Raw genomic sequence first — 21,283 nt, 5'->3', positions numbered from 1 at the left:
CTCAAAGAGCAGAAAAGCAAATTCTAAAGTTGGAATCATGAGATGATAATTAGACTGCAACTCAGAATAGCAATAGCCAGATGAAGTACAATTTATGAGACGTTTGCATGCTGTTACATTGCAAAAACTATGGCTTGCACAAATGGAACTGATCCCAGCCTGAGCCTCTAGACATTGTTAGCAGTTAAATAGTCCCTTCAATCTTTTAAGTGTGGAAGACCATTTTCATAATGCCTAATTTGTTAGTAGTTCCAAACAAGTTTCCTACCTATTTTCTGCACCAGCTGCAAGCTTTTTCACTTATAGGAAGCAGCAATATCAAATAGTTGGCTTCAGTTTCTAGGAATGGCACTGCACCCAATCCTCTTAATTTAAAAGATGTTTGCGCATCTACCTAAGGCATTCAGTATTCTGAAATCATTAACACAGTGTACTTAAAATGTATAGATTACTTTCATAGGACCCAGACAGCTACCTAGTCAAGGGTAAAGAGAGTTACCTTTTGCCTAAGAAAAAGCACACTAAAAAAATCCAAAACTAACAACAAACAAATGAAAACCCCCACAAAACTTTTATGATGTTCCCAAGATGTGCCAGTCATGGACTGTAGGAAGCCTATGTTAAATTCTTGAAGACTCAAGTTGGAACAGTCCACCTTGGCACTACTCCTATGTAAAAGATGGAACAAAAGAGAATACATCCCTGTCAAGTACTGATAAGGATAATGGCCATCAGTCTCCAAATGCTTCTCCATAATAGCTCCGTCCTCAAGCAGTGAGGACACAGGTAATGTGCAGGCTACACAAAAACAAAACACTGGGTTACCAGGAGACAACTGCTGCCACTGCCCTTGGCAAGGAGAAGCAAAGAGGAGGATTCTTCCACTGCTCCTTCCCTAAGGATAATTGGGCACAGTCAGCTGGGAGATGCCTCCAGGCTGCAGGACAAACAAGGGAAGTAGGGTGCCTGCAATAACACTAAAGGACTTCTGAAAGAAGCAAGATACTTTCAGTAAAACGAAAATCTACAGTCATGGTGGACAAAAGTTTTTGACAAACCTCAGGAGAGACAGCAGGCAGTTGGTGCAAACTAGAAAGATACTGAAAATTAGCTCATACTAGAAAGAATGAAACTTGCATGCAAAGAGGGCAGAAGGAGCTTCATTCTTCAACATTTTTTACATTTAAACTGACAGATTCTGTTCCAATACAAAGTATTATTCCTCTACTTTAATACTTTGTGTTCTAATAGCATCCATATTTCACAGGCTGGAAAGCTGCTGTTGTTGCTACTTAAAAGAAAATGGGGAAGAGTTTCACCTCAAGGCTCTGGTCAACTGAACCCTGTCATTTAAAGATGGATGTATATACCTCAGCCTTGCTATCTAAATTCTCCCCAAGTAGCCCATCAACATTCTCTCAGCTTGCTCAATTTTATACTGAAGTGCTACACAAGCACACTTCTGAGTCAGCATACCAAAAAGATCATCTTTTGCATCCTTATGTGTATGTCAACCCTTATACCTTTATCCATTCCCAAGTCCCACATACACACAGAAAAAAATATTAAATACACAGAGGAGTCTACTATATGCAAGTGTTCTTTGAGGAGCAAATGTCCATATTTACCTACTGAGATTTAATAAAAAAAGAACAAAGTCGCCCACAATCTGTACAGTTCTGAGCAAGGTCAACAGAGGCATGCACTGGTTTTCTTCATTTATACTGATGGGAACAAGTACCCTTAGCCAGCACAGACACCTGATCTTAAACCCTGTGAACTCAGACACCACCTGACCTATTACCAGTTTGACACCATGTGGAGAAATGCCTCAATGAATTATTCCCTACTTTTATGTCTGAGAAAAAGTATTGACCTCCAGTTACCTGCCAATAGCATAAATGTGTTTTTGACAGAAATGTGTTTTTGTCCATTTTAGGCTTGTTCATTCTTAGGCAGTTGTGTTTCTTCCAAGGGAGAGTGACAGTTGGGATTCAGATAAACTGTTATGAAGGAAATTGATTACTATGTTTTGCATGTCCACATCTATTTTAAGTCTAAATTGCAACCAACCTGTCTTGCCACAAGACAGTGACTTTAATTCATCTTACTCATCTCTTTGTTTGCCATGGAATATCACAAGCTGAGGAGAACTGTAAAACCACAGCATCCTGGAGAATAAAACATCTGAACAAGGGAGGGGGAAAAATGTAAGAGCGTGTCCATTCAAGATATCCTGCAAACCCTGGACTGTGCTTTTTGGTCTACATTCTGGCCCAGAGTGCATTGAACACTTTCAGGTAACCTCAACAGCTGTGGGAAGATCATCAAAGCAGACTGTTTTGCCCCTAATAAAGTAGCTGACTCCCAGGCTCAAAGCACATAAGTAATGTGAAAAAGCAAATCCAGCTCTGACAAGAGAGCTGAACTAGCTATGGCTCTGAAAAGGCTTGTGCTGAGAGGACAGACCAGGCAAATCCGAGTTATCTTAACTTGAAATGCCAGGAAAACAACCACCACACAGGCACAAAAAAATACTGATATTACCAGATGCCAATAAATTCAGTGCAGTTGATCACCAACACAGAGAACCTCAATCCTACCTATGAATAAGGTAAAACCACTATCAAATCTGCTTTGGGATAATAACTTTATAGCAAGATTCAAGAGTGCATCCTCCCCAGCCATCCAAACTTCACAATAACCACACCAACATTGCTCCTGGCAACGCAGTGAAACAGTTCATAGTTAAATCTATTTTGAAGAAAAATGTATTTGTTCTTCATGCTATCAAAGGCTCAGGCTATTTCCCACTAAATTCTCCAAAGTTAATGATATTGCTCCCTCATTTAAGACATTGTTTCAAGTATACAGCACTTTTATTAAGATTACCAATATCTTGACAATTCCCACAGGGATCAGGGAAACCAAATAACCCTAACTTCTCAAATTACATTCCACTTTGTGTCTATGAAACCACCAATTTAGGATTGTAACTGAGGGATACTGGCAAACAAGCTCTGCGAGCCCCCACAAAAGGGAACTAAAACATATTCCACATCATCCACTTGCCCTCCGCTTCCTTTTTCAAGATGGGTAGGGAACATTTATACCCAGGCAGTAGTCCCTTTGGAAGTTTCCCTATTAGTACAAACCCAAGGAGTTCTCCAGCAATACAATTATTGAAGTCTTATACCTACTAACTTGAAACCAGCATAAATCTGCCCTTCCCCAGTAGCCTCACAATTGCCTTTATGTTATCACCCCCTCCCCCCCTTTCTCCAAAGATCTTCTCTCCCAAAAATCTGCTTCCAACACACTTACTCTCCCAGTCCATTAAAGCAGCAACTACTTGTACAGCAATAGCGGTATTGAAAAACACAGACAAGTTGTTCACTACTGACTTCTAACACCAAAATGAAAATCCTCATTCATATCACATTGCTAGTTCTATATCTAGATCCTGCAGCATAAATATTTCATAATAAATGGGCAGTAACTCCAGGTGATTCTGAAGGCTGTAAAAAATACCTGTAGGTGTCAAATGGAATAGGTGTAGCCAGTGACATTTAGTAATTTCTGAATGATTCAGGCATGGATTGACTTGTTTCTATAGGTTTTGAATATCAAAGAGCAGGAAAGAGAATAGATGAGTATCATATCAGAAATGGAAACAGTACCACATCAGTTGATTGTAACTTTTCAGTATATAATAAACTACTTCTCAAATCTGTACCTTTTCTCTTACATGTATCATTACACAAATTAAAGCTTTGCACCAACAGGAAAACATGGTGAGACAATAAAAGAATTATAAATCAAAATAAAAACCCATTAAGGATACTGATTTTTTAAATAAGATTAAGAAAAGTTCCATAGTTCCTTATACTTCAAATTCAAACCACAACTTCTATTAGCATGCCCCTGAGAAAAAACCCTTCATATATAGTTTCTATTTGTTGAACCTTGCCTCACTGCTGAAGCTACTTAGCTATTACAGGACACACTGCATGCTATATTGCACATTTTTTAAAATCGAGTTCCTAACTGAAAGTGCAATCTGACCTGCATATCACATAAGTAGTTAGGTAGCAAAGTCCATTATTATTTTTTTGTTATATATTCTCACAGCAAGACCCCTCATCAGTCTCTTCAGAATAAGACAATTTTGCCTCTGTTGTTTAAGAAAGCAATGTTGGTTTTTTTTTTTTTCCCTCCACATAACAGATCCAGACAATCAGATGTTTTACCAGTGTCCCAAAATACTTGCTTTTACAGTTAATACGTAGGTTTATTTCTTCTCTATCTCTCATCCCTGAACCAACATACTGATCTACCTTTTGGCTTACCAATTATTGGATTTTATTATTCACCAAAATACGATGATGTAAAATATCTACCCACAGTTCTTGCGGTCATCAGATAAAACTGATCTCTTGTTTTCAAAGTACTTCAGGCACTTGACAAGTTGCACAAATTCTTCATACACCAGCTTTAAGTTCAACTTAAGATAAAATTTTCTTTAATCCTCCTATAAAGTTGAGGGAAGCGAACATTACAAAGATTTGAAACCCTGGAATCCAACATTCCAGAAAGAAAAGTAAAACAGAAAAAAAACAGAAAACACCCTAAAATTAAATGCAAAATAAAACAAAACCAGGAAGACCAGACTCAGGTGAAATATGATTAACCAAAGAGAAGGTGGTTTTAAGACAGAAGCCACCTTTAAAGACTGGCATCCATACAGAATGCTTCATTCCCCCTCCAAGTTTTCCATAATATATCTCACATCCGTTCTGAATAAGAATTTATTTAGCAAGACCCAACCTTAATTCTGAAGGCTCACTAAAGGATTTACAGGTGTCTTTAGATAGTTCAAGGAAACAAAGCCAAACCAATATGCCTTATCAACAATGCAAGAATGCATCTTAATCAAAAACCTGCATCCAGACACATTGATGTGTAACCCTGCAGATAAGTGCCCACATGGATCTCGACTACATTCAAACCTCTATTACAAATTTTCAGGATTTGTCAAAAAATATGTTGTGTCAATTAAGAGCAATAATTAGCAATCCTTCTCCCTTCAATTTTTTGTTTCCTCTCATTCAAGATGGCTAAAAGATTAAAAACAACAACAAACAAAACACTAAATTGAACAAGTTCATAATAATCAATATAACTCACTTCCATTATTGGAAAAAGAGGAAACAAAGCTATTCCCCAAGTCAGAAGGGAGATTTGGGTTTCAAAAGAACTACTCAGTAGATTTAACAGCAAGGGAAGATTAAAAAAGGAAAAAGTAGTTGCAAGTGCCACATCTTCAAGAAATACGATACCCTGATCTTTGAGTAGAACAAAATAATTTTGTGGCTCTGTTTATCTACATGGATACAGAACTGGAGATCCTTTAGAAGCAAGCTTACCTTTATAAACAGGAGTAACTTCACCGTCATGTATTTCAAGATGCAGACCACACACTTACCCACAACGGACAGCAGAAACAACCAGGATTAACTGAGAAATGAACAGGTATTCTATCACTGTCTGCATTTCAGTTTCCTAATCTTAATCCACAGGTATTAAGGAATATTAGTTAAAATGCCTTGATACATAAATATCTTGATGTCTTCCTTTACAAAAGAATAAACAATGATTATGGCAGCTCATTTCTTATATTCCAGCTATAAAAAGAAGTATCATTAGATGGTCACCAACATTATTTGCAATGCAAGAGTAGGCAACCCTATTTTTTTAATTTTAAAAAATGCATAGCCTATCTCCTTCAATCTCAATATTCACTTCTGGTTTAAAGGGATAATAAAAACAAGCTTTACTCAGTTAAGGAAGAGATACTTGCAGAAGGAAGAAAAAGCCAGTATCAACAGTGGTGTTCTCAAAGTACAGCAAGTGTCAGACTTCAGTGTGGAGAAGTGTTCACTCCACAAGCGCAAAATTTTAACAACAAAAAACCCAACATTTATTACAACATAATATTACAAACAACTAGTTTCAGTGACCAAAGTGTCTTACAAAAATGCAAACGTAATTTCCGATTGTGGAGTGCTACGTATGCCAGGTTTGTCAATACGACATCTTTTTGTTTGTGCACACTTCTAAGTGATTTCCAGTCTGCTTTATTTTCCATCAAATACAGTATTTTTATCCAAACAAAAGCATGTACATTCAATATAGAACATTTTGAGCAACAGCTACAGTCCAGTTCCCATTCACAGTATTTTTAGTGCAATGCACTAACAAGGCCAAATATTTCTCTATCCATAAAAGTATTTTTACTCCTGATCTTGTGATCAACATTTTTAGATATATTTTATACAAAAAGTATATATGAACACAAGGCACCTCCCTAAGTAAGGGAGTGAACCTATATAAAAACATGGTATTTCTTCTGATGTACAATACATTTCAAATTGTAGCAATTTGACACAAATCACTAAACATAATATTTTCTAAAAAGTAAAATAAAAATTAAAGTTAAAACAAATCAACAACAAAACAAACAACCCCCCCCCAAACCACTGATGCATGAAACCTGCCAAGAATTTCATAGTGGTAGGCATGCAACTGTTGTACTACAATCTTGATTAAAAGGTTAAAAACAGGATCTAAAACTTTTTCCAAATTCTACAAAGTCAAGTGCTACCTATAGTGGTCATTCATGATCTTGAGAGAAAAAATATTTTGATTTTCTCCCATACTATCCTCCCTTTTTATTAATATTCAATGAAATAAACTAACATTATAAGTGGTTGTGCACAGATTGTCTGTCTATAATACATCAGCAAATATTCACTACCTTCATATTAACATTAGTGTGTTGATCTTTCAAAATATAAACTGAAAAAATAAACTGCAACTATTATTAAAGTGCTTGTGTATAAATTTAAAAAAAGAAATTAAAGAATAGAGGAATGTAGATATTCTTGTAAACTTCCCAGATGTTTACAAATTTTTCCTATGAACCACATATGGAAACAAAATGGAAATCTTTGAAGCAACTTCAGCACAGTGAAATTCATAATGTCCCAGAACTGGGAAATTAGTCAATCTGAACAAACTGATGTTATGGCCAATACTAAGAATTAGTACAAGTCAGCAAATATAAACTACGTTGTTTGCTCTTATACATTCATTTGTAATATATTTTAAAACAGTATATAATACATTTGCCAAAGCAGGATATCACAAAAAAGTTGGAGCTGTTCATCATCCAGCACTCCTAGAGAGGACCAGTATGCATGATGAGCTCACCGATGATTTCCTAAATGAGGAACAAAAATCCTCTTCCAAACCTGCTGTTCATTGACTTGCCCCTGTACTTTTTTTAGTTTTAGAAAGTTTGTTCTATACTGTGTCAAACTTCAACTGCATAGAGAAAGCTGCTAATTTAGAAGCACATGCGCATTTCAACTACTTCAGTGTTTTGACAGGAGGCACAGTCCTCCTACAAGCGGTCAGAATGGTTATTAATTTATTAAGAAAACAACAGCTTATAAAAATATTTCCTCCTTATAGTACCATTATCAAGATATTAGCCATTCCAACAACAAACTAAACTCTTTTTCATTCAAATGAACTTCAGACTTTCCAAACACCACTTGAACATATCTGAGGAGAAATGGGAATAAATTAATGTTGAGTTTACCCATATAATTCTGTTTTAAATTACACAACATAAATAATTTATAAGGCTAAATTTTCAATTCTTGATCAAAATGCAGAAGTCACTCCTCCTCAGGGTCCAGCTCAGTTCATTTTTGAAGTCCTGTCCCACTTAATCAGGATTTGTTACGAAGTCATAAAAGCACCAGATTACAACTCAACGTAGTTGGGTGGCAATTCACTATGAAAGCTGAACTCAAACCAAATCACATCCTGGGAAACAGCATTTCAGAGTTGAAATATAGAACAAGGCACATACACTTGGTTTTCTTTTCACCAAAAATGCAAGATAGATAATTCTGAACAAGGATGTTAAAAACTCTTATAGGTATCAGTACTGGCTCTCCTCAGTATAACTTTCTGTACAGTCCCCCAACCTTGAGGCATCAGTCAGTCATTCTGAACTACAAACTGACCACATAGATATGTTATTTCCTTTTTTAAAAGGTCCTTTTAAAAATAGTCCATCTTTAACATGAAGGCTATGGAAAACTGAGAAGCTATGAATACATCCCCTCCAAGTGTAGAAAAGTTCCCAGAGTACCATATAAGCAGAAGTTCAGAAAATTCTTGGCCAGACTTCTACACATACCTAGGCTCAAAACAGAAATTCTTGATGCGACTCGAACACTTTACAGAAAAAATGACCAGAAGTCTCCAAACCCATGCTTATATAAATAAGCATTTAAAGAATCAAAACCTAAATTTGATTATTTTAAAGGTGTTTGTAGGCACCCACCTCAAACTGATTTTAAACCAAAGCAATTAAACATCCAAATTACCTTCCAAAAAAATTGTTCCATGTCCTTTTTATGACAAGACATAGACAATACACATTAAAATTTAAAAAAAGAAAAAAGCGCAAATGATAATTCCAGTAAGTTCACACAGATTTTTTGTCAACAGCTTTTACCTTGAGTACTTCTTCAACTGGGTCATAGAAAAGTTAATTAACAGGTTAAGTTATTCAAACCAAACAGAAGTATTGTTAATTTTTAAAAATTACTATTTTAAAAATCTACTTATATTAGCTTGATTACAACAGATGCTTCAAGACAATTTAAAGAGTTGACTCAGTACAGTTTAATCTATATTCTATGCCAACTTCCTACAATGACAAATTTAGAAATTAACTCTTTTCCAAAACACTAAAAACTTAATAAACAAATTTGACAACTACCATAGTATTTAAGCTGCTAAACCACAAAATCTATGGAAAAATATGTTTTCGGCAATAAACCAACAATAGCAAAAGAAAGGCAGTGGTTTTGTTGTTTTCTTTCTTTAAAAAGAGACAAAACACTTTTTTTCCCCCTCACCAGACAACAGCTTTAGATCTTGTACTTCTGCCTTTGGTTTTATTTTCTTCAGGTGAATGAGATACATTTGCTTTGTGGGTTTTCTTATGATGTTCTAGAAAAGCTTTTCTGGCAAACGCTTTCCCGCACTTATTGCATCGATGCAGAGAAAAGTTTTTTGTTACTTTTACTTCAATGCCAACATCAGCTCCTTCATACTTTTTATTGGGAGAATTAGAGGTGACATCCTGTTTTGAAACAACCTGTTTTGTTTCGTCCCTCTGAGGGCCTCTTTTTGTCACCTTATTTAGAACAAGATCAATTGGCTTTTTTATTGCTCTAATTTCTAAACTTGCAGTTATTTTCCCAAGGTAGCGTGGTGACTTTTTATGAACTACAGTTATATGCCTTATCACATCACGTTTGCGACGTGTTTCATAAGAGCAGAGTGGACACCTGTAGTATTTAACATAAATGTTATTTCCATCTGTGTGTAATTCGATGTGTTTTGTCAAGTTCTGTTTTGAAGTAAATTGGCGTTTACAGAGTTTACAGTAAAGCTGCTTGAAGTCAAAGCCAGCTGAAAGTTTTGGCTTCCTGGTTTTTTGCTGGCCACCTGCAGCAGATGCATTGCTTGATTTAGAGGTTGATTTAGCGGTTGATTTAGAGGTTGATTTAGTGGTTGATTTAGAAGTTGATTTAGGGTTTTCAGGGTCCTGTTTCACTTTATTTTTCTGTGCTGATGGTGTGCTCTTTCTCTCATTTGAATGATTTGTTCCCTTTAATTCATTCTGCGGAGAAAGGGCAACAGAAGGGGGTAAAGGTTCTACAGAATCTGCTGGTTCAACTTTGACTTTCATTTCTGTGCCATTGGCAGTACTGTTGGGTCCTTTCTCTCTTTTAGAGTTCTTTCCAGAAAGAGTTATCTTGTGAACAATTTGCATGTGTTTTTTCAGCATTATTTGTGAACTATATTTTCTCGTGCACAGAAGGCATTTGCATGCAGTTAAATTGTATTCTGCCTTTGAAGACGACTTTTGTTTTCGGGTCTTAAAAGTTTTTTTTGCAGAAACTGTATCCAAGAACAAAGGTTGCCCAGGCTTTGTAGCTATATCAGGAGTAATGGAATCCCTTCTTAATCCTCTATGAACTTCATCAAAATGCCTCCTTACATTGGCTTTAGTAGCAAATGATTTATAACATACAGGACAACTTCTACCTAACGCTACAAGAACATTCTTATTTCGTCCTTTTGCGGAGCACTGATTTGGTTTCTTTTTTGTTTCTATGTACTTCTTTAGCTCTTCCATCTTTTTTTTGTGCACTTTTCGAATGTGTCGGCGTACACTGCGTCTGGAATGAAATTCTTTCCTACATAGGCAACATATCAACTGGTGGCCAAAATCAGAATTATCTGGCGAGTCCAACTCCAGATTTTCTGTTGGAGGCTGTTCTTCAGGTGTGGGTATCACCTTGTTTGTAACGGGATCAGCAGGAGGTAACTCTACAGTCTCCCCAGCTGGGACTGGGGCTGGAGTTGAAACAGTCTTGGGTTGCTCAGTGCTGGGTTCCTGTATCTGTGCTGGAGCGTGATCAGGGGTACTGCTGCTTTCTCTGTTCTCAATTGGGCTATCAGTCCTTGATACATATTGAAATACAGCATTTTGATTAGTCTCTATAGGTTCCAATCTGATTACATATTCTTGCTTATCTACCCTTGGGTAGATTGCTTCCAGGAGGTCATTTATGGCTTGACTCTGTTTATCATTTATATCTGGGAGGTCTGTGAAAAGAGGCAAAGGTATTTTTTAATTCTTTGGTAATTTCAAATTATTTAAATTTCAAAGTATATTTTAAACGCTGTGTCAACTCAGTCATGAAATTTGCACAAATCCTGTACTTGTACTATTTTTCTGACCATTTATACTTAGAGGCTTTGAATAATTGTTTTTATCACACCAGTACAAATGACTTTTTAACTAAAAGCCAATGCTGGAAGTACATCCTTCCAGTGTGCTAATGTGAAAGCCACCAAAACTAAAAATCAGTTTACCTGGAATTAAACTGGTCTTTAAAAATCTGTGTCAATTGCAAAAATAACAGCATACAACTGAGTTTGTTCTGCAGGAGTGCAACAAAGCCTGAAGTATCATTAGAAACTGATTTTCCTACTGCTAGAAACAGGCATTCTCAATAAAGGCACCTAATTCTGGAAATAAGCTCTTCTCTACGAATTCTGAACAGTCCTTAAGACAGAATGAAACGTCTGTGAAACCTGAGCACTGCATGAAGATATGAGTAGATTAGAGACAACTTCTGGGGCAGGTAAAGCTTTTAGTAATACCAAAGCAGTTAATAAGCTGAGTGATACTGTAAGATAGTAACCATTAAGGACAGAAAAATCCTGTATTATTCATGGGAAAAAATGTACTAATTTTTCAAAACAATAAAAACTGAGCCAAATAAGTTACTTTAAAAAAGAATAAATTAACTGAGGGTCACCAAAAGTTCATCCTGTATTCTGCCCTGATAACACACTGGAGCAGACTCTAAAAGCAAGAAAGAAGAACACAGGGATCCTCCTTGTTTGTCTGATGCCACTAAACTTCTCAAGCTGAAGTCTGCCTTTAAAGTACTGTTTTCCTACACCTAGTTTACAAAAAGTTTATTCAGATGCTTTTAAAGCATTTAGATTCTTGGCTACCACAGTGTTAAGCAGTGTTTTTTTGTTTGTTTTACCAGAAATACTGATAAGTGTACTGTCTGGTAATTTTGCTGGATACCCCACTGTTTTTGTAATATGAAAAAAAAACCAAATGATTGCTTCCATTTACCTTCATGATATTTATGATTTTACAGGCCTCGGTCTTACCCTGGTTTTAAATGCCAAATTAGTTCAGTGATGTAATTCCCAGGACAACATGCTAAGCATCTGAACTGGCATAACTAAGAAGTCAGGGTGATGAAGCAAAAAGGTAAGGCACCAAGATCATACAGTTCGAGATTATTCATGATGATTTGAAGATGTGATTCCTGGTAACAGCTAATTAAAAACCCACACTCAGTCAGGTTTGTTCCTTCCACACTGCCAGCAATACATGAGAACAGTGTCAGCACAAGAAAGAGGCTGTTTTCTTACTCAGAGCCCATCTTTTAACACCAAATTTTTAACACCTTTTGCAGTCAGTTTCAAATGGGACCTTGCTATATATTTTTAAAAAGGGTAAAAAGTCCTTCCTATCTTATAGCACCTTTTCAGACCATTTAATGACTACACTAACAGAATACATCTCAAAGAATTCACCAGGGAATAGTCTTTGGAATTTTTCACCATGTGGATACTGAACTTTTATTCCTACCTCTTGTTCAGTATCTTTTATTTATTGCAAAAAGCTCCTACTTTATTCAATAATGGTCATACTCAATTTTATATAAAACGTAACTATTTATTTAGTTTTATTCAGAGCACGTAGCAGTATTCTCTTCATTTGCACCCCTCCTAGTGAACAGTGTACTATGAAAGCTAACCAGCCAGATAAATGAAGGCCACAATGTAAGGAGATGGCCAGGAAGTCCTTACTCAGAGGGTTCTTATTTTGCTTCGAAACTCTTGCACCTGACTCAGATGCACTTCTAACCTTGCTTTGAAAGTACAACTCATTCCTTTTCACAGAAAAGCTCTGTGACTCTCTGCAGCTGGCCAGGAAGGTGACAGTACTAGTATTCTCACCTTCTCCTTCACTACACTAGCTGACATAATGTGTGAAAAAAATCACCTGTGTAAATCTCTGTTGGTTCCTAATTTTTGAAATACTGAAGAAGTATCTTCCACAGCAAACACAAAAAGACAGCAAAGAAAAAGGGGAAGAAGGAATACTGCTAACAGTGGCACTCTTTGTTAAAAGGTTAGATGTGTAAATTAGCTATCAAATTATGACATTAACATGGATCTTGGTTGTTAAGTCATAGTAAGTCAGTGCTGTAGTTTTGCTACCATAAAGGTGATCTACATATGTTACTATTGAAATTTAATTCCACTTCTTTTTTTTGCATTTTGCTTCTGGTATGTTTGATATGGAAAGAGAAGTTTCTCAGCTTCAGAGAGCTTTATTAAATATTTCAATTAGTAAGACTTACTATCATCCATCTGGAGACTTGGAGGACAATAAAACTTTTTATGAGTAATTAAATTTGGTAATCCTCTGAAGAGACTCCGGCACAATTTACACTCAAAAATGGTGTCCACATCTTTTAACAAGATATGTTTAAGTTGTTTAGTTCCTGTAACAAAAGAAATGTTACACTTAAGGAAGGTTTACTGTTCATCTTTTAATTCACATCATCCCATGAAATGGAAACATTTTAAAACATGACAATTATAACAGCATTTTATCTTGCGTCAATGCTACTTCATTGCAGTGTAAGTTTATGAAACATACTCCAAGTTTCACTATGAAAACGAGCCTAGTTTGGGAAAAAAAACCAACCAAACAAAAAAAAACAAACAACAACAAAAAAAGGAAAAAGTCAAGGATTCTGCACATTGCAATTTAGAGGGAAGGCACAATATTTTACAATAAAACTAACAGCTAATGTTAGGAAGGAGCCCATATTGCAGTATCTGGTTGCTGCAATACAATTGCCCAACAGGAAAGAACAAGCACCCAGAGCATCTAAAGAAGCCTGCCATATATTTTCTTTAAGCTTATCTGACAGTGCTAAGAAAGTAAGATATATAAAGCTATTTCATGTAAAAATAGCACCCAGTAAGGCAAAAAACTACAGAGGATATAACAAAACAAAGAGAATAACTAACTGGTCAATAAATGTTACTACATCTAGGTATCTAACGCAAGATGAGGATGCATAGGCAAGAAAGTAGAACTGTAGACATGTTTTCAGCCTGCTGAAAGGAAAATATATTTAAGTCAGAAACTTTTCTATTAAAACATAGTGTGACAAAATGTGCGGGTTTTCCAGACTATTATACACTTCATATTAAAAACAACCCACGCAGATGCAATATCATCTAGCATTGTTGATGTATTCCAGCTCCTGCCTTGCTTAAACAACCAAAGGATCTAGAATTTGTTACACTTCAAACTCACTCCTTCATTTCTCATCTCACAAAAACTATGAACATAATGCTTAAAATTAGCAGTGGATTAGTAAATGATAATACTTACCTACATCAAACTGGAAAGAAACACTAGCTAACCAAATTTAGCTAATTTATCTATCTTGATTTTTTCTTAGAATAGAATAAATCAAAATTAATCCAACAAGCAAAAAATATAACGGAACTGGACTAATAATAAATAATATCACAAAACTGAGAAATAGCATCAAGACACTCTTCAAGCTGAAACAGAAATTTAAGTTTTCTGTGATCGCAGATACTTCTCTTAAGAATACCTTTCAAAGATCAAAATCTGAGTCACACTGCAGAATTATTTCCTAAACAAAACTCTTTCAAATATTAATAATTTCATAACAACTAATAGTTCTTCAATATGAATGGGCCTTACCAAGGCAACTTTTTATTTCTTGGTGTAATAGTAGTACTACAATTTTTTTTTTTTTACACCTGAGTTTTCGCAAAGCATGGTATTTCCTCCTTCTTCCACAACCGCTTAATAATTAAGCTACCACCCACTTTCTGTCCTCTCCTAAGCCCCTCCTGATCCCCAGCCCTGGCCTTCTGTCTTCTTACTGCTCTTCCCTCAAGTGTTACTAACCTCACCTTCATCTGACCTGCATTTATACAAACAGACTACTGGACAAATATTCAGATTTAGTGAAAACTCCACATTTAAAAATTGTACACAGTTCCCCCAAAAGCAAGTTATCTACTCAGGTCTCAGACTAACATTTGAGTTTCTGCATATAAAGAAAATCACTGATGAAAACCCAGCTGAATAAAACTGAAGATGCTCCATGTGGATAAAATTCCAGTAAGTTACCCAACTATAATTCAAACAAAAGGCCTCCAATTTGATGACAGCACACAATAAACCAAAATTCAGCCATGTTGCTGATGCATGTCCCAGCCACAAACTCCTCTCCAAAACAAAACGAAAAAAATTATCTCAGTCTCCGCTGTTTCCCAGTCAAGGGACACACAAGTCCCTCATTCTCTCTCCTGTTAATACTGACTGTTCAGTCTTTCTCCATTCAGGACTGAAATCCAAATTATTTGGCTTTAAAATTACTGGGTGAGATTTAAGGATTTATGACATACAGGAGGTCAGACTAGATGACACGGTAGTTAGTCTGGCATCCAACCTTCCTTATGCAACTATGAAGCTTTTCTTTGGTAGGAATAAAATAAATATAGTCTTTTTGAATTAAGCTGTAGATCTTTAGAGACTTCTGGAAACAGCAAATAAATTTTAAACATCCACTGGTTTTGTGAACACAGAGGAAAAAAAATAAACACACCCTTATTCTTCACCAACTGCAGTCAGTCTTCCACCAGCATATGCTGCCCCAGCTCTCTGAAGCCTTCTCTATTTTGTAGTTACATCTAATTGGGACAGGTGATGCTTTGTCAAATTCTGTTAATATTTGTGTATGTTGAAGCCAGAATAACATAATAGTCACAAGAACTCCATACAGAACATTGGATATTACAAATATTTCTCTGGCAGAAATACCAAAGTTTATGTCTTTCGCAAGAAATTTCATTTTTGTTAAGAAAGAAAATCTAAATTCAAATTAATCTGTTATTCTTAATGTTTTGCATGACAAACGTTTTTGCCAAAACCACTTGAATAATTATGGACAATACTCTAGATTTAATCTCTATTTCTTTACCAAAAGAATCAAAATAGTTTCTTTCTATAATGAAAAATTGCCTGTTCAAAACTAACCAGTAAAATCTTGGTCTAAGTCCTTTTGCCTCTGTCCAATTTCCCTGGCACAGATAACTGAAGGTGGCAAGGTAAGCTATCAGTTCAACACCTGCCAACAAGCGCAATCTGGAAGTAGCCAAGAGACACAGTACTCGCAACTAGTTAGTGCTATTACCAGCAGAGATATCATCAATCTGTTTCACGAGAACAATGGCTGCCACACATATCTGAAGCCTTAGGCAATCTCATCCAAAAGCACTTCCTATAAAAAAGTTTACTAATGACGACTCTTACGTCAAGTTTTCCTTCTGTACTAAGTTGTTTAAATGCAAGTGGAGAACATAAACTGAATATTGTGCCATTCTACAAGACTCAGCCCAGACATGCATGCCATTACACAGTAACAATGATTTATACAGGAAACATTTCATATATATAACAGCTCTATGTAGGAAAATCTAGAAACATGCAGATACTAGCATTAAAGACATTGTTTAATTTTTGTAATAACTGCTGTGTTCTTGCACCAACAGCTGTGAAAATAAAATGTTTGGTTTGCCACATCAGAAGCATAGAAACAGCTCGAAAACATCAAAGGTTCCAATCATCTCTGGCATGCTCACCCAAACACTCAGTTGTTATTCTCAGGTTCATTGCTATGGATTGCAACTCCAGAAAACAATCAAGGAACGACTTAAAAGTCACATGATAAAGCAATTCTAAAAAGTTCAAGAGAAGCACTACATTTTCTCATCTTCTCAGGAGTTTTAGGATAAAGTCTCTAATAAAAGCAGGAGGGAAGATATAAAGCACAACAACAAACTAATTTTTTATGTTTTTGAAGGATGACTATACAGCTTGAGCTGTATCTTCACTACTTTATATGAAAACCCTTATTAAAAGAACCAGCACTTAATACCAAAACCCTGCAAATATTTTGCAACTATGCAGAAAGTCAGGTGCTGTGTTTTATTAATAATATACAATATATAACTCTCATAACAAGTTAACAAACTTCTTAGGAGTCATAGTTTCATACCTGATCGAAAACACTCAATTATTTGTTGAATACCGGATTTTGATGTTTGCAGAGGCCGCTGTAATAATGGAGGGTCACCAGGTTCCAACAGATGCACTGAAGTACAGAAAACAATAAGCCATTAGAGAAGAGTCAGGTGATTTTTATTAGTTATGGATTTTCTGTGCATACAGTAAACTAGTTAAAAATAAAGGCCAAGACTAATGTAAAAATTGTCTTACTCAAAAATTTTAATCTACACCAAATTTAAAAAGTCAATAATGAATTTTCTAGCCATGATATCTTCTGACATTTTGCTGTCATTTTGATTATTTAAAGAAAACGTGTACTCAAAGCTACATGTATCAAACACAAAACCGTATAAATATACAAAAACAAATTGACTCATTAAAAATTTCTGTCAATTAAAGAAATTCCCCAGAACAATCTACCTGACTCTGGTCGTTCAAACCAAAACAGATGCACAAAAAACCCTATCAAATATTGTACTTCACAGCTTACAATGCAATTTCAATGTTGTCAGTAGACATCTAAGCACTGAATCCAAATCTAAAGTAGCAATGATCAGAAAAAAGCACAAGTATATCTAAGTAGTATGTACCAAAAATAGCTATTATAATATTTTTAACCAATAAATCCACATTCAAGAAACACTTCTGGTTCAAGCAAACGGCTAAAGTAACACCTTATTTCTGAAGTTTCATTCTACATCACAATCTTTGTAAACTGTACTGAAATGAAAATATTTATTGATCAGGATGATTAGTTATTCCAACGCACAGTATTTATGTATATGAAAATTAATAGCATTCCATTACTGTATATGCGTGCAATTGAGCTTTGCCAGAGGGAAAACCAAGTTTAAATGAATAAGAGCACTTATTCAAGAATGTGTTTGCAAAATCATTAGTTAGGCCTTTTTAATTTCTCATTGACAAAATTACTAGTTTTGTAGTTTATAAACTGGCTCCTACCTTAGCCATTTGATTTAGTTTTCAACCCCATTACAAGGTTTCAATTTCTAAACGAAGCATTGAGCATCTCTAAGAAATTTATTTGTAATAAAGAGCAGCAGAGGCACAGTATAAAACTATTTAGAGATATGAAGTCCAAATAGATTAAATACATTTTGACAGGAAAGATGTTCTAGAAGATGTACGGTTATAAATAAATTCGAGCTGAAAAGAATGACAGAAGGAACACTCCATCCAACTACGCGGGCCCCATAATATACTATTATATATACGAACACATAACAACCATTACAAATCAGTTAATCGTTTGGGGATCTCTAACACAATGACATATTGTATTGTACTAGCCTATTCCCTATTCTTCAAAATAGTATTTTTGGTTGTATACTGCTGCTAATATGCACGGGCAGCACCCACTGACATCAAGTGAGACACATGAGGCAGACATAACACATCACTGTTACTTCTAAGATAAGAAAATTATTTTAGCTTTTTTAAGACATTAGAAAAACTCAAAACTATTTAATCTTAAGCACAAATAAATGTTTCTACTAGATGAACAATATCTACTGTCAAATTACATTTAATTAAAGGAGGATTATCGAAGTTGCCATGCTCATGCCTTCAACTATTAATTCCCCAAACTGATGCCTTTCTTTTCAAAACACAAGTGGAAGCATCCAAATAAACTCTACAACAAGGCAACAAGAAAAGAACCACATTTCCTTTTAGGCTACCAATTATAACAGTAGGCAGAAAAACTACAAAAACATCTAACAAGCTGGCTGAACCTTCAAAGTATCCATTATACTTTCCACTGATGGCATCTTCCATGTCACCCAGCAGTGGAACGCAAACAGCCGTCTAAGGACTTGGTGGGTTTTTTTTCTCCTCTAAAAATAAGATCTTCAAGTTCATCAGACCTCAACCAGAGAAGATGTAAAGTAAAAACATAAAGAGTGAATACAAGAGATTGCCAGAAACACCATTTTAAAAACCAATCAGAACATTACACTTTTTGGAAACAAAAAGGCCAGTTGTTTTACACAACTTCTTGCCTTCATCTGGTTACAGCATACAATGTGCTTGTGGAGGCTTGAGGATTATTGCACATCCTGCAGGAACTGAGAAATTCTCTTTCTAAAATAATTTTAATATAACAGTTTGATTCCCTTCCAACCTGCTATTCTATGATTCAGCGATGTAAAAAAAAAAAAAAAAAACAAACAAAATTCAGAAACTTTTTATATCCAGAGCTGTCACTAATGATGCACATTTGTAACATCACAACAGTTTCCGCAAGCTTTTAAGGAAAGGGATAAGTAAAACAGCCAAAGCATCACCGGCCACTGTACCTGGTTCACAGCATCCATGGTGAGGGTGGTCAGTCTGACAACACTTGTCCCTTAGAGGCATTTTCCGATCACACGACCTACTTTCCTTCTACATCCAGCAGCTCGTTTCTGCTAAAATAAGCAAATTAACTGTCAGTCCCGAAGAGCAGGCGGCTCGGGCAGCGTTAACCCCGCACCCGCACGGCCGGAGCAGGCCGGGAGGCAGCGGCACCCTTCGCGCACAGAAAGTTTCCATTGTTTACCGCAGGTCTCACAACGCCCTCTGCAACGGCCGCTGCGCCGAGCCCGGCCGCCCCGCGCCCGCTTGCTCGGGCCCCGCCGCCCCGGCCCGCCTCGGCCAGCGCGCCCGCCTCGCCTCCACCTGCGCCCCGGCCGGCGGATGGAGCCCCGGCCACCGTCCTCCCGCCGCGCCGCGCCGAGCCGAGCCGCCCGGCCGCGCGCCCCCTCGGCGGGCGGCTCCCGCCGCGCCGCTCCCCCGCCGCGCTCCGTCCCCACCTCCCGGTCCTCCTCCCGCAGCCGCGCCGCCAGGACCGCGTCCCTCAGCTCCGGCGGGAGCGTGCGGAAAGCCGCGTCCCCGACAGCCAGCGGCCGCCGGGCCGGGCGCCTCCCGCGGCACTGGCGGAGCCGCAGCCGGGCGCGCCCGCCGCCCCGCCACGCGCGAGGCCGGGCGGGGAGGGGCGGGCAGAGCGGCAGGTGACAGCGGGCGCCAAGCGCCGCCGCCGGGAGGAGGAGGGCGCGGCGGGAGGCCGCCGCGGGCGAGCCCCTACCTGGGAGCGGACGGCCGGCTTCCCCCTCCCCGAACAGAACTTTCTTCGCCCCTGTCCCGCCAGAGCGGCAGCCGCTGACCCCGGAGCCGGATGGGCAGAGGGGCAGGAAGTGACTGCGGCGGTGGCGGCGAGGGGCCGCGCAGTGCGCACGCGCCTCTCCCGCTGCCCTCCCGCGCGGGCGGCACAGGTGCCGGGCGGCGGCACGCGGCGGGGCGGTTGCGGGCGCGGCGGCGGGACGGGGCGCGCGGCGGCCGTTGGGCGGCCCCGCTGTGGCGGTGGCTGCGGCGGGACGGCGCGGCCGGGCGCTCCCGCCCGTGGCGCCGCGGAGGCGGCCTGAGGCGGAGAGGCTCGCTGCCGGGGCTCAGTGCCGCGCGGAGGGCTCGGCGGGAACTGGCGCCGTCCTTGTCCCTGTGCGGAGAAAGGCTCGTGGCGACGGTGATGTGCAGAGCTGCCCGCACGGCACCGGTGCTCGGACACCAGTGGGAGCAGCCGCTACCACCTCAGGTGGCATTTCTGCCCTGCCTCAGCCTGGTCGCCTTTAGTACAGTTTGAAAACAAAGAAGTTCTGGTAAATTCATCATGGAAAAAAATCGATCAATGTTTTAAACACCTAGAGGATGGACACCTTTTCTGAGAGAGATTTCTGTAATGTCTATTTCAAATACTGGCAAGATGATGTTGGGGCGCTGTAGTGGATGCCCTGGCAACTGGTGTCTCCAGATAGATTTCCACATGGTGACTGCTTGGTCCTCCACTCTCTTAGCAGCTGGGGTTGGCCAAGGGTAATACTCAGTTTTTGCGAAAGAAGCGGGCATGAGTGAGACTTCTTCCTCTCACAGAAAAGCTGTCACTTAAGGAAAGCCTTTTGTAGGGAAATGAATAAGATCATCATTACTGAAAAAATGTTGAGTGATGGTACAAACACAGAAACAATCTGTCAAGCCCTGGCTTGTGATAGAATCACCTCTTAATGGAGGTGGGATTTGTGGTTTCAGACAAAGTTCAAAGTCAAATATACTGTCCCGTGTGAGAGTAAGATGCCTTAATAACACTGTTTCTCAACACTGAAAGAGCCTGCCATCTGTGACCATCAACTTGTAAGCAATAGAGTCTTCTTTTAAAATACAGACATTGATTCCACCAATAAATCTTCTATTTCTGAAGCAGCAGGAGGCCAATTTCAAACTCCATAAAGTCCATTTGGACTTTGGGTAATGAACTTGAAGCATTTTAAGTATCAGAGAACAGTTCAAACAGCCTAGAGCCCAGTAGCATCTTAACTCTAAAGTACAGCAGAAGTCAATTAAAACCTT

General features: G+C 38.2%; 1 protein-coding gene across 5 annotated transcripts; it reads right to left on the bottom strand.

The window, feature by feature from the left end:
• Window positions 1-6,121: 6,121 nt before the first annotated feature.
• ZNF800 (zinc finger protein 800) lies at window positions 6,122-20,053 on the bottom strand. Of its 5 annotated transcripts, none has more exons than XM_082043361.1 (5): window positions 19,971-20,053; window positions 19,204-19,314; window positions 16,875-16,970; window positions 13,119-13,262; window positions 6,122-10,764 (listed from the first exon to the last, which is right to left on the bottom strand). In XM_082043361.1, exons 2-5 carry the CDS (start codon window positions 19,262-19,264, stop codon window positions 8,999-9,001), a joined length of 2,067 nt encoding a protein of 688 aa, XP_081899487.1. In that variant the 5' UTR covers window positions 19,265-19,314; window positions 19,971-20,053; the 3' UTR covers window positions 6,122-8,998. The 5 variants fall into 5 exon arrangements, with proteins under 5 accessions (XP_081899487.1, XP_081899488.1, XP_081899490.1 ...); XM_082043362.1 differs by having other exon boundaries at window positions 19,204-19,311; XM_082043364.1 differs by lacking the exon at window positions 19,971-20,053 and adding an exon at window positions 19,699-19,825 and having other exon boundaries at window positions 19,204-19,311.
• Window positions 20,054-21,283: the final 1,230 nt, after the last annotated feature.

Source organism: Streptopelia decaocto (genome assembly GCF_964273445.1).
Source record: "Streptopelia decaocto genome assembly, chromosome: 1".
NCBI classification, from domain to species: domain Eukaryota; kingdom Metazoa; phylum Chordata; class Aves; order Columbiformes; family Columbidae; genus Streptopelia; species Streptopelia decaocto.
This window is presented reverse-complemented; position numbering and strand designations above follow the sequence as displayed.

What these genes read in the sequence shown, in the direction of transcription:
- ZNF800 (XM_082043361.1), bottom strand. Translation starts at nt 19,264, where the DNA reads ATGCCTCTAAGGGACAAGTGTTGTCAGACTGACCACCCTCACCATGGA. An exon ending in AATTGAGTGTTTTCGATCAG is followed by an intron (nt 13,263 to 16,874) that starts GTATGAAACTAT and finishes CTTTTGTTACAG; the next exon opens with GAACTAAACAACTTAAACAT. An exon ending in AAGTCTCCAGATGGATGATA is followed by an intron (nt 10,765 to 13,118) that starts GTAAGTCTTACT and finishes CTCTTTTCACAG; the next exon opens with ACCTCCCAGATATAAATGAT.